The sequence below is a fragment of the Rhipicephalus sanguineus genome, chromosome 9, assembly GCF_013339695.2.
Source record: "Rhipicephalus sanguineus isolate Rsan-2018 chromosome 9, BIME_Rsan_1.4, whole genome shotgun sequence".
NCBI classification, from domain to species: domain Eukaryota; kingdom Metazoa; phylum Arthropoda; class Arachnida; order Ixodida; family Ixodidae; genus Rhipicephalus; species Rhipicephalus sanguineus.
The window spans coordinates 65,709,625-65,723,840 of record NC_051184.2 but is presented as its reverse complement, the minus strand read 5'-3'; the positions used below and the strand labels follow the sequence as shown (position 1 = coordinate 65,723,840).

The 14,216-nt window shown below is 48.2% G+C and overlaps 1 protein-coding gene across 1 annotated transcript; it reads right to left on the bottom strand.

The window, feature by feature from the left end:
• Positions 1-7,171: 7,171 nt before the first annotated feature.
• LOC119405266 (isocitrate dehydrogenase [NAD] subunit gamma, mitochondrial) lies at positions 7,172-11,282 on the bottom strand. Its single transcript, XM_037672077.2, has 3 exons — positions 10,969-11,282; positions 8,932-9,228; positions 7,172-7,869 (listed from the first exon to the last, which is right to left on the bottom strand). The coding sequence occupies exons 1-3, from the start codon at positions 11,242-11,244 to the stop codon at positions 7,243-7,245; spliced, it is 1,200 nt and encodes a 399-aa protein (XP_037528005.1). The 5' UTR covers positions 11,245-11,282; the 3' UTR covers positions 7,172-7,242.
• Between the last annotated feature and the right edge of the window lie 2,934 nt (positions 11,283-14,216).

Sequence of the window (14,216 nt, the reverse complement as noted above, 5' to 3'; positions counted from 1 at the left end):
CAAAACGCTTCAGTCGGAGTTCATACAAAATTTTCAAGCGCGCGACATTTAAAACACGTTTAGTGTCTTTAAATTTCGCGCTTCCCACTTACATATTTATTTATTTATTAAGGCGAAAGCTTTAGATGCCATATCAAACGCGAAAATTGATCATCGGTGGCGTCGGCGGCGTCCATACGAGTGATGCAAAACGACATCACGTGATGACGTCAGATATTGTCAAATTTTATGACGTCACACGGTGACGTCATCGCATGGCATTATCGCTTGGTCAAAGGTGGGCCGATGACGGAGACATTTCAAATCCAGGTGACGTGGAGGAAGCTTTCGGAGGGGGGCGGGGACCACGTAGCCAGAAATGTTTTTCGGGGGGGGGGTTCAACCCCCCCCCCCCGGGTTATGTATGTTCGCGCGTGTGTTTGTATGTGTGCGTGTGTATATACAAAAGCAAAATTGAAAATTTTCGGGGGGTTTAACCACCCCCTTCGCTACGGCCCTAGCGGGGACAATCAGTTCATCGACCAAGAAGAAAAAGAAATGCGAAATACACCCGCGCACTTAAATGAGGTGCATGTTAAAGAACTCCAGGTGACGAAAAGTAATCCGGGTGAAAAAGAAAGCAATTTGTAGTCTTCCCTTCGTGTCGTCTAGGCGAATGAATATCGGACCCTGCGAGATTTTGTGGTGGGAACCAAGGAGGTGGGCATGAGTCAAAATATTACTACTTTGGACTGTGTGACACTTTGAAAGTTGCAGTTCATATTGTTTAATGTGCAGTCAGTTGACTATTATAAAACCAGCTGCAGTGGCCCAGAGGCTATGGCGTTCCACTGCTAAGCCAGAAGACGCCGGTTCGACACCAGGCCACGGCAGCCGCATTTAGGTGCCGGCGAAATGCGAAATACACCCGCGCACTTAAATGAGGTGCATGTTAAAGAACTCCAGGTGACGAAAAGTAATCCGCACTCACCCCTGCTGTGCGCCCAATATTCATATTAGTCTTGGCGTGTAAAACACCGGGAATTTGAGTTAGATTTAAAATGAGTATCGAATGTAATTCTTACAGCAGCTGGAATCTTCGACAGCTGTCTTGATGCAGTGCCAGAAAATCTCTGCGTAGTAATGTACAAGACCTTCAGATGCCAGCGAAATTATAAGGGTGTACAGAGCCAGTTTGTTATTGATGGGCGCCGGATATTTAGCGCAAAAAAACGAGCCAATGACAAAGTAGGAAAATGCAACACGAAGTAACCATAAGCCATGTTGTTCTTACTTCCGTATTTGTTTTGTTTATAACGCAAATTGTTTTACATAAATGAAATATTGTGCAACGGGTGAAAAAGAAAGCAATTTGTAGTCATCAAGACAGAGATGCATTGTCTCTAACAGGAGACAGAAGAAAAACACCCTAAACAAAAGCTGATGAGAACATTCCAAAAACAGTAGTTCTAATGTTTGTGGTAAGCAGTAGTACAGTGTGATTCACAAAAAAAGAAAAAAAAAACAGTTTAGCGAGCGAAGAATCACTCGACTAACTGCTTACAACATGTTGCGTCTGTGTGTTTGTTCATTGTCTAAGAGATTATTTCATCAGTGAGAAACTTCTAAAGCGGCAGTAAAAAAAAACACTCGATAAGCGTAGACAAATGACGCATTCTTCCTCAACTATACTTCAAAGCTTCGGTTGCTTCGCTATAATTTATTGTTCACTGAGAAATGAAATGAGCTCGATCTTCAATTTTTTTTTTAATTGAGCGCGAATACTGTAGTGCGGCGCCACGAAATTTGAAGAGTTTTTATCATTTGGACCGTTTTTGTGGCTACGCCAAAGCTCGATCATATGGGCGAAGGTCAGCCTTTGGCTGATTAAAGTATTCAAAATCTATTTCCTCACTCTTAGAAAAAAAAAAGGTGTCCTTTGACTCTTCTTTGCTACTCATGTGACTCTCCTATGTATGAGTCTCTTTAGAGGGTCACGTTGACTCTCTTTAGGGAATCACGTTGACTTTATTTAGAGAGTCACGTTGACTCTCTTCAGGAGAGTCGTGGGACGCGCGACTCTCCAAAAGAGAGCTAGCGTGACTCCCTAAAGAGAGTCATACGTCCGACGACTCTCCTAAGGAGAGTCAGCGTGCCTCTCAAAAGGGAGTTATACAAGCGCGAGTAACATTTGTAGCAAAGAGGACACCTTCTTTTTTCTTAGAGTGCTGTTTCATATCGTTCATAAGAAAGGAAAGGAAGGAAAGGCCAACCAGACGCGCGTCCGGTTTGCTACCCCACACTGGGGGGGAGAGGGATGAAGGGATTAAAAGAAAGAAAGAAGTGGTCAGGATACGAAAAAAATTCACGTGAGGCTAAGCAACGCTACGGCGTCCCACACACGTCGAAAAAAAAAGAATGCAAAAGAAATTATGGCAGCCTGGCTCTATAGTGGTGCCAAGCCTGAAGGCAGATCGCAGCTGGGCGACCCATCCTGGCTTCTCTTTGATTTTTTTATTTCTTTCTTTCTCTTTCCCTCTGTTTCTTGTATCTGTCTTTTTGTACCTGTTGCTTTCTATTTCTTGCTCTATCTGGCTCTTTCTATCTTTATTTCTCTTTCTTCCTTGTTTCTCTCTCTCTCTCTCCGCTTCTTTCTCTCTTTTTCTTTGTTTCTCCTTATTTCTCCTTCTGTCTTGCTTTCTGTGTTTTCTATCTCTTTTTCGTGTAGGCTTCTTTCTGTATCTTTCTATGTCTTTCTATCTTTCTATGTCTTTATTCCCTTTGTTACTGTACATCTTTCTCTTCCTATTTCTTTCTATCGCTTCCTTTCTCCCTCTGTCGATGTTTTTCCTGTCTTTCTATCTCTTTATGCCTTTATTCCCTTTATTTAACTCTATTCTTCTCTTCCTCTTTCTTTCTCTATATTTTATATCTCTTTCTTTCTATCTTTTTCACGTGTTCATTTTCGTTTGACACTCGCACCTGCTGTACACGGTAGTGGGGCTTGCCCAATTCCTGTAGCGCATACCCACCTGAGGAGTTTTGCGCGACGGAGCACAAGTTGCCGATAGCTTGGCTGTAAAGAGAATGAAGAGAGCACGTGCCGAATCATAAAGAGAGTGCACGCCGGTTCATGATGATGATAGTTTGTTGCGACGGAGCACAAGTTACCGCAAGCCTAAACAGCTTTGCTGTTAAAAAGAATGAAAAAATATATTTAAAAAAAAATGAAGAGTAGTGGGTACGATTTTGTATCCAGCCAGTCAGGTCTTTGGCCATGTTGCGCCAAGACAAAGAGACAACACAGTGAACTGGATTTAATCGACCTGGAGCTCAGAGTCTTCGAGATTTAACCCTGCTTGATCTCAGAGGCTTCGATACCGGAGCCTTGTTCGAGAGCAAAAGTCCCGGTCCGGGCCTGTCTCCCGCACTCGACTCTCGTTCGAAGGTTGGCGAACGAACCCAGTTTCATCGCAGACGAAATCGTACCGCGTTCCCGGGACACGGACTTGCGTATAACGACATATACTACGACCGCGAGCGACATCAGCGAAGCGTGCAATGTTTGTCACTGGCAGCGGTTAATGAGGCACAGCGGACAAATCGATTGAGCACCGCTCTCTGGAGTCAATGGAGTTGTTTCCTGAGCTCGTTACACAGACACACCATCACCAATGTACTTCGTTTCGTACTGAGGTAATGTCGTGAAACCTTCGCATGTATAGTGCGATCTTGGATGACTCACTGCGCGCTGTACGCATAAGAGTTGGTTTCTGACTTACGACGCTTTACAACGAGTAGCCGTGCTTGATGCATTACAACAGAAGCTTGTGGACGTAACGTTTCCGTAAAATTACGCGTTCCTCGTGCTTCACTGAGCTTCCGTTACGAGGTGTATATATTTTGGCCGCGGACGTTGCGCTGTGGCTGCTGGTCGACGCTCTCTCACATAGACGCCGTATACGTGACAGATTAGATAGATAAGACATACATGCGCACGTACGCGTGCTCACGTACAGACGGGTCCAATGTTAAAGGGAACACTTGCGTTCAAGGCATGTTCAGATTTCGCTCTCTTGCAAAAACATAGTGGCATATATTTGCACAAGACTGCTGGTGATCACAGTTCTGACTTCTTTGGACAGACTACTACAATGTACAAACTCAGTTTCCGCATCCACTTGCAGTAAGGGCACCGTCAGTTTGAAAAGTGCACATTCAATGTGGACCGTACTGTACATACATACATACATACATACATACATACACACATACATACATACATACATACATACATACATACATACATGCATGCATGCATGCATGCATACATACATACATACATACATACATACATACATACATACATACATACATACATACATACATACATACATACATACATACATACATACATACATACATACATAGTCTTTCATATATTGCAGGTGAATATGCGATAAATAACGATTCTTAGCACTGTCTGTCGTCTTCAATACGTCCCGTTGTCGGGTTGTTCTCTTTTGTAATGCATCGACCAGCCCAGTTCAGTACCCTCCTCCAACCATAGTCCACACGTTCTCAATAAATTAAAGTAGGTGGGAAATCTCCCGTTAAAAAAAGTGAGATGGCTTCTGATGCATTCACCTAAGACGACTGGAAGGCGAAAGCCACGTTCTTTCCTTCTCCTGTTTCTTCTCAGTCGATAGTATCGTAAACTATTGCTTACTTTGAGGCGGGACGATACCTAAGACAAATTATTTGAATCACGCTGGATAAAGTTAAGCACACTGCACCCGTCGCCATTTTACATCCTTCGTGCTGCGTGTCTCTCGCTGTTTCAACACTGTAGCAACGTATCACAACATGCCCGTTTTGACCAAAACGCTGCTGCCCGCATCCGACGAAAGCTCAGCCCGAGGTGGGGCTTTCCCGCAGGACACCTAAGCGCGGCTCCCGTAACGACGCTTCCCCGCAGAGCTTCCTCGTACGCAAGAACACGCAGCCCCTCGTGCAGTGAATTTTCTTGTCCTTGCCGGTTTTCTCATTTTCAAAACGTGTCCAGGCGTGTTTGGACAATCCAGATCAAGTAAACCTTCAGCCGCTTCTTCATGGTGCTTCGGTCTCTTTCTTTTCTTCGCGTTTCAAGCATTGCGCCAGAAATAACATGTTTAGCAAACCTCATGAAGGCATTGTGATAACTAGAGACCGGATTTCAGGCAAATGCCTATTTTGTTCCTTGCGCTCCTATCGCGCTATTTTGATATACGAGTATGAATAAGGGGTTAAGAAGGGCTTTTATAGTGTTCTTATAGTGCCTATAAGTGCCTATTTTCAAGTTTGGCGCTTATATTAACTGTACTTAGCCTCGAGTTTCGCTCCCGGGTGTAGTTTGAGACCGTTATTCATGTTACCGCACGAAATGGACTTGTCGGAACAATGGGGTTCAACCTGGTCTTCTAGCTCAACCAACCTCCGGAAACAACCGCTAGCTGCCGTGAAGTGGGACACGCCGGCGAGCATTCGCCGCCGCAGAGACGTGGCGCGAGCGGTTGGCGAATGCGAAACCGTGGAGAGCTGTCAGCGGAAAGGAGAGTTAGGAGCAAAAAAAGAAATTAAAATGTGATGTGCACGCGACTTTTCTGTTGGTAATTTACTTTCTAAGGTGCGTGTTCACTGCTGTAGCGCAGCCAGAAATTTTCGTTCGGAGGGTAGGTTGAACCATACTTTATGCATGTTCGTGCGTGCGTTTGTACGTGTGCGTGTATATACACCCACGCAAAACTGAAAAGTTTCGGGGAGGGGGGGGAGATTGAACCCCCCGAACAGCCCCCCCCCCCCTGTCTAAGCCAGGGTGTTCACTGCTAGGGAAGGAATTGGCTCTACGCGATTCGACCCGGCCAATAGGAGGAATCCCTCTATTCTGGTCTTTTAGCGATCTGGCTATCTGCTCCTGCTCTGCCCTTCTCAGTCATGCCGAGAAGACACCCAGGAGAGACCGTGTTCTGCAAATTGTGTGGGACAAAGCACAATTACACGGCTCTGCTCATCTGTTGGCGCATTTGTACTACCTTATGCAATAACATTATTGTTTTCCTGTCGTAGATATAGTTAGCGCACGTCCTAGCTTGATATTATTTGTACTTATGTACAAACTGATTGTGCCTACATTTACGACGTTGGGGACCTAAAACGTTCTTTTGCCTGCCTAGTTTTGGCGTCTAAAACGAGCGTTTTTAATGCCTGAAAATCTGGCCACTAGATAACGCAAATCCCGACAAATTGACGTTCGGCGTTCGATGTCGATATGCAACAACCGTTCGGTTATTTTGTTGACTTGTTACTGCCAGAGCGCCCTTCAGCACCTGAGCTCAAGCCTCGAGTCACACAACGCGTTACACCCTGAAACTTCTAGTAACAACGTTGAGTAAAAAGTAAAACTAGTCCCACGCAGTGAAAGCTGCAGAAACGGCGAAGTGCACTCGTATCAACTCCCACTGCTGCTCGCGACGATCCTCTTCTTCATCGGGCGTACGAGACCTCTTGCCCATCGTCGGAAAGGGCGCACCCGACAGGGACCGAGAGAGAAGACAAAAACATAGCGCTGCGTTTGTATCTTCTCTCTCGGTCCCTGCCGTTGCGCTGCTCCGTGTCATGAATCGGGCACGTAACCAGGATTTTTTTTTTTTTTGGGGGGGGGGGGGGGGGGAGGGGGTGGTGGCAAGGCCTAATTGTTCGAAAGAAAGTCTTTCCATGACAAGAAAAAAATTTGCCCGGGAATATAGAAGGCTGAACGAATTTCGGGGGGGGGGGGCTTCCCCCTCCGGCCTATTTTCCAAAGCCCAAAGGGGATTATGGCGGTGCCCAAGAAGCCATTTGTGAAAAGGTCTGTAGACATATTCGCAGTAGAGAAGAAACACCTTTTTTCTGTACTGTAGCACGGGCGTACAAAGGTTGACGTCACATCTTTGGCAGTGCATTTGGGAGGGGGGTTACGTCTATTTAGCACCAGAAAGTCTTCGCCTTCTGCTAAAAGGTTTATGTCCATAGCCGGTCGCCTCGTCTCCACGGACCCTCTCCTCCTCGCGCCAAGCGGGACCTCTCATTGGTCGCCTCCTCAACATCGGCACATTCCATTCACCGAGCTGTGTAACGACAACGGCGAAGGACCGACTAAGAACAGCCTCGCTGCTAAAACGAATGTAACCATTTAATCCTTTCGCACGCGCATCATCATCCTCCCAACACCACAGCCCCACGCACCTAACGGGTGTTCTTGCGCACTTCGTCGATGATGGCCTGCACGACGTCCGTGGTGGACGCCGTGCCGCCGATGTCCCGCGTGTGCACCTTGTGCACGTTGATCGTCTTGAGGATGGCGTCGCGGATGACGTACGCGTGACTCATGAGTCCCAGATGCTTGAGCATGTCCACCGCCGCGTAAAGCGTGGCCACCGGATTGGCCAGGTTCTTGCCGACCAGAGGCGTGCCCGTGTTGCGGGTCGCCGTCTCGAAGACGGCGTAGTCGTCGCCGTAGTTGCGCCCCGACGTGACGCCCGCTCCGCCGACCAGGCCACACGTCAGGTTGACTACGATGTTGCCGTACAGGTTGGGCACCAGGACGACGTCGAACTGGGACGGGTTGGAGACGAGCTGCATCGAGCAGTTGTCGACGATCATGTCGTTCATCTTAATGTCGGGGTAGTCCTGGGCCACCCGTCGGCAAGTCTCCAGGAAGAGGCCGTCCGAGAGCTTCATGATGTTGGCCTTGTGCACCACGGTGACCTTCTTGCGGCGCCGGGAGCGCGCATACTCGAAGCCATAGCGCGCGATCTGCTCGCTCTTGGCTAGCGTGATGATCTTGAGGCTCTCCACGACACCCGGGGTGACCTGCGCCATTTGTACGGAAGAAAAAGTATACGACTGGCTGATTCACGTTGCGTGGAAGTGATGAGCTTTCGAACTTAGATTTAGGTGCACATTAAAGAACACCAGACGGTCAAAATTTTCCGGAGCCCTCCACTGCGGCGTCTCTCAATCAAATCGTGGTTTTGGGACGTTAAACCTCAACAATTATTATTGAGCTTCGAATAGAGCCCGTCAAAATGACATTTTTTTACAGCGAAAGTTGTTATCAGATCACAACAGGAACCGGTTTTGATGGCGTGGCTGCCCGCCGCCGCTGCCGCCACCGGTGTCCATAACCGCTATCGCGCACAATAAGGAAAAAAAAAAGTCCAGGATCGAGTATGATTTGAACCCAGGCCTTCTGCGTGGCAGTCGAGCACTTTCGCACATAGCCACGCCAGTGCTTGAATCTCCTTCGCGAAAAGACCCAACAGGCGCCACGTCGGGCAGGGAATCTCGTTAACATATGTAATATAGCATGGTCGAAGAGTAAAACAACAAGGCTTCACACAATGCGAATTACATAAAGAGTGGGTGGTTTACAGCTTCCTACCCATTACGAACGGCTCAGCCAAAATTCTTCGTCGTCATCAGCGACAAAAAGTGCACATAATGCTTTACACATGTGGGTACCTCGCTTCTTCGCAAGATCACGAATAATGGCATAGTGCATGCGTGCTTGCGTACTTCCAAAAAATTATGGTTTATCCCGTATGGTTGCCTTGCAACTGTACTTGCAGTAGTTACCTCAAGAGCGTTTGCGGACGGGCTCTAGAAAGGCCGTTCCTCCAGCTTTCGCTGGGACTGTGCGGCGTGTTCCGCGCAGGCCTGGCTTTGTTTTTTTGTTGTTGTTTTCTTATTCGTTGCTATCGCATAATTTCGCGATGTGCCCCACCGCTCCGTGAAACCTTGTTCAGATAAAAAAAAAAAAAGAAAGGTGTCGCTTATAGAACATCGGTCGTAAGTTCGGTTATTCGTGCGTGTGCGGAAAAAGACCTACCTAATACGCATGCGTAACGGCCGGTTTTCAATGCCCGGACTGACCTCGTGCTCGAGGCAGCTGTACTCGCCCTCGGTGTTCTGTCGAATGATGGCCACGTCGACGTTCGGGTGGCGCGTCTTGATGCCCGGGTGGTTGCGGCAGTGGACCACGTTCACGTAGAGACCGAGCTTGTTGCGCAGCAACAGGTTGCGCGGTTCGACTGCCGGACTGTACGAGCGCGTTTCCACGTTGCCCTTGATGGCGACGCCCGTGCGCCGGATGGACGTGATGGCGTAGTCCATGGAGGATGCGTCCTCCGCGTCCGTGGCCACCACGACTTTCTCGAAGTCCACCGGGACCTTGCGTGGTAAGTGGAGAGGGGTTCAATCGAACGAATGGTCGTAGCCAAGTGTTGCATGATGACATGAAAATAAAGCACTCAATCGAATTAATTTTAAAGGGGCCCTGCAACACATTTACAAGTAACCTTCGAACGGCTTCATTAAAGCAATTTGTTACCGCACGAATCGACTGCCGCGAAAAAAATTTTGAGCCCGTCAAATACGAGCGGAGTTAGAGGCATTTGTTGCACGCTTTAAGCGCTTTCTCTCTCCTTTCGTAGCAGCAAGCGCGCTGAAAGCTACACAAGGGGGGGGGGGGGATGATAAAGAGGCAAAAAGCTACGCCTGTTCATCAGTGCGCGTCACGACCTTGAGCATGACTGCTGACCCGAAGGTCGCGGGCTCGAATGCCGGCCGCGGCGGCTGCATTTTCGATGGAGGCGTAAATGTTTGAGGCCCGTGTACTTAGATTTAGGTGCCGGGGAAAAAACCCCAGGTGGTTGAAATTTTCGGAGCCCTCCACTACGGCGTCCCTCATGATCATATCGTGGTTTTGGGACGTTAAACTCCATATATTATTATTATTATTATTATTATTATTATTATTATTACGACCTTGAGCACTTTGTTTTTTGTCTTCTAACGAGCGGCTTATTTTCAGCGCGATCGCGAGTGAGCGCGCGGGCATGTCGCGGCATCCAGCGGCGGCCGCGGTAACTGCAGCTCACGATGCTCAAGTCAGCCAATCGCCGTGGACTTCTGTCTTTATGATGCGGCCAATTTGGATATACGGCATGATTTGTCGAGAGTAGAGCGAGCGATTTCTAGAGAATCACTCTGAGAATTGTTTGTAAGTTCCATGCCGCGTGCTGCGCCAAAACCTCCTTGTGCTGCGCCATAATGTTTGGCTCAGGTGTTGTCAGGAGCCTCGACTACCGATCGGCAGCATTTTCTGACCATGCTCAAAAAGTGTTGCAGGGCCCCTTCAAGATCATTTGTGCTCTAGTATTCCGACACGCGACGACAAGAACACTGCTGATGTTGAAGACGATGTCTGCAGACGACTGATAAAGATGAGACACGGATATTGCAATCAATCAATCAATCAATCAATCAATCAATCAATCAATCAATCAATCAATCAATCAATCAATCAATCAATCAATCAATTAATGCAGCTGCTTCAAATTATATTGCAAGAAAGCAGCCTGATAGACGTTTTTTGTATATGCACTTTTTTGTCCAGTAGCAGTGCCCTATTAACATACCACACAGGTTCACGTACGGCAGGTTCCCTAGTTCGACATTTTAAAACAGAATAGGCCCGGACTTTGCAACATTTTTACTTTCATTTCAGTAATATTTTAAGGTCTCCTGACCAAGACTTCGAAACTTTGCCCGAATGAGATGAGAATCATCGACTTTAGGCAACCAAAAATTACGTATTAACGATTTCATATTATGCAGTCGTGTCTACTCGGCAAAAATTGGTGGTCTAGTGGTCAACGGTGCTCTTCTACTGAACCGAAGGTCTCGCGATCGAATCCCAGCCGCGGCGGCCGCATTTTCTATGGAGGAAGAAACGCTAGAGGCCCGTGTACTAACACTCAGGTGTACGTTAAAGAACTCCAGGCAGTCGAAATTTCCGGTGCCCTCCGCTACGGCGTCCCTCGTATTCATATCGTAGTTTTGGGATGTTAAACATCAACAAGTGTCATTATTTCCTTCGGCTGCAAGAATTATTCGATGGGCACCGACCTTTCCGTGGAAGAAGACGGTCTCGACGTGGTTCATCATCTCGGGCCCGATGCCGTGACCGGGCAGCATGGTCACGAAGAAGCGGCCCCCGTACTTGGTCGTCTTGTACGAGCGTCGCCAGGCGAAGAACGGACACGGAGACGGCGGCCCGTGCTTGTTGTCGAGGTCGACGCCGCCGACCGGCAGCAGGAGTCGTCGACAGGCGTGCATCGCCGAAGTCGTCGACCGCGACGACGACGACGCACGGAGGGTGGTCTGCAAGCAGGGCAACGCCATGGATGTTCTGCGCGCGTCCGGTCGCTCTATCTCCGTCGTTGTCGTCTCCCGTTTCCTTCGCACATCGGCGCTTCAATGAGCGGCACGGCTTTCGCAGTGCGTTCACCACGGTACGGCGTTGCGTAATACACAAAAGAAAGGCGGCGGGGCGTCTTGTTGTGCTTCTGAGTCGGTGGAATGCCGTCACCAAGAAAGAAGCGGTCAGAAGCGTCGCAGTCGTAGCGCGAGCCCCTGGCTCGTTGGGACGCGCGTGCCCGCCGGTTCGCGTTGGTTGGTTCGTTGTAACTTGGCAACCTGGCGCTACCCACTGCAGGGGACCGGCCATGAAACGGGTGGCACCTTACTTTAGAGATAAAATTGTTTTACATTTGTAGAATATGTTTAGAAAAGGATATTAAAAAAAAACACGCAATGTAATAGTCAAGGCTAAAAATTTTTTTGAAGCCATTATGAATGAAAAATAAAGTGAAATTAAATAAACTTGACATTCGATTCGCTTTGTCTCCCGTAGGAAATCGCATATGGCTTCGACAACGTGCTTCACCACTACGCAGTTGCTTTCTTTTTTCCGTTTTGCAGCCAAGCTTGCTTGCTTTTCTGTTCCTTGATTCTTGGCTCCTACCCACTAAGGGATTTGGCCATAAAGCCGGCGGTTAACACATGGGGAAAATTTCTGAGTTGGGACGAAGGATAAGGAATAAATCGGTCACCTAGGGTATAAAAAAATCGAATAATGACTAGATTATGTAGCAATAAAGATAAGAATAATTCAATCATGTGGAATACAATCAACTGGTGAGAGAATTCGAACTACCATATTTTCATTGGGAATAATAATAAACAAGAAATTTTTCTTGTTGGTCGGTCAAATTTTGTCTTCTTGTGTCAGCAAGAAATTCGTGTATGGCTAAGCAGACGTTCCTGTCGCCGTAGTCCAGAGAAGACGCCCCAAAGGAAAGAAAAAAAAAATCGGCAGATCCCACTGATTCTGGGAGTAGATGTCATGCGACGCAGTAGGCGATCAGTGGCCTATACTGATTTTTTAAAAGACGATTTGGGGAACTTAAACGCAGAAATTTTGGTCTGTCGTTCTGTCTGTCCTGTTTAGAAAAAGTTTATTCCATCATAAGACGCTACGTGCGTCTACGGACATTTGGATACAGTATCTGTTTAGAAAAAATTTATTTACACTATGTACAGAGTATACATCCTGCGTGACATATCAGTGTTCAAGGGACACATTCACATTTTCACAATTGTACATCACAAAAACTAACACTTTCACATAGGGCGAACAGCAGAAGTCTGATCAACATAACAACAAACGAGCATAGCTCACAATTGACACAATAGGGAATAGGGGAGAAGGGTAAATGGGCGGGTGACCATTCTCTTCCATCGTGTACATCACCGTGGTGGTAGATTCACTAGGACATGAGATATCAAGGTGGCGAACACAGATCAAAAGGTCGAGAAGACAAGCACATAAACTCCGAACCGACGGTGCGGCCTAGCACCATGTCGGCCGAAAAATAAGTTGAACTCGATCACGCTCAACGCCGACAAAAGGGCATGACCAATGGCGCAGAAACTCGCGCTCCCCCAAGAAGAAAAGCTCCTCAGAGAGGAACGCGAGGATCTCACGCCTCATGCGCCCCAATATCGGCCATAAAGCACGTCGACGGCAATTCCCAGCGACGGCTTCGCAGCGATTGCGCCAAAGGCTGAACAGGCCGGCAACTAGTAAAAGTGCCGCGAAGTGCCCTCGTGGGAACCCCCCGCCGGACACGAACCCTCGGACACCTTGTCCACGAAAACCAGCATGGACCGCACGCCAAAAAAGTCGGGCGACCACGCATTCGATCGTCGCATGCCGGTTGGTCTCAACCATGACGCAGTTCGGGCAAGTGGCGCTGCGTACCACCTGCCATCGTTGCAGCCGATCTCGAGTGGGGAGCAAGCCCCAGCCCCATCGCCAAACGAAGTCACGAAGGTGACCCGGCAACGCCGCTGCAGTCATGTGCTTCCACGGGCGACTCATTACCGCTTGCCGGTGTCGGGGTACTAAAGGCTGCACTAGGGCGGCCATTGTGTCCACTACTTTCGCTTCGGCTACATCGATCTCGGGACATGTAGTCTCTAGACGGCGGTGGAAGGCTAGGAGGGCACGATACACAGTCGGTAAATGAGAGGACTGCGGACCACAGTTGAAAGGACCAGCGGGCACTAGGACACGTAGGGATGGGCCCAGGTGGTAACGCGCGAGTGTCTGCGCAGGCGTACCATCATTATTTAAAACGCGCAATAAAGTGCGGAGGGACAGGATGGAAGCCGTAACGGCCACGTCGGGGAACGCGAAGCCTCCTCGGCTGCGCGGTTGCGCTAACGTGGGGCGCGATAATAATTCCGTACCACCAGACCAAAAGAACGAGGTGATTAAACGCTGAACTTTCTGTGAAACGCGGAGCGGGGGTTTGACGGTGTGACATAAGTACCAAAATTTGCCGAGGTAAACCGATTGCGACAAGTACCGGCGTTCTAAAAGGGGAAAATCGAAGTGCTTAGCAGCGTCTATGTTTTCTGTTAGAGATTGTATAACAGATGCCCAGATATTTTCGTGTATACCGAAAGCATTATAAGTGACACCTAGTATCTCCATGGTGGGGGACCATTGCAAAGGCAACGTGATGTTAATACGTCCGGCAGGGTTTCCAATGAAGAAATATTGACTTTTTGACAAGTTTAAACGAGCACCGGATATCCCACCGAAATGGGAAAAGGCATTCAGGACGTGCTGCAGTGACTGTTCGTTGTGTATGTACAGAGTAATATCATCGGCATAGGCAGTTACTTTAACTTCAGTGCGGCTAGGAAGGGGTAAGCCACGAATCTGTGGATCTCGTTCGATAGCCTTTAAAAAGGGCTCTAAGGCAAGGACGAATAAGACAGGGGAGAGAGGACAACCCTGACGG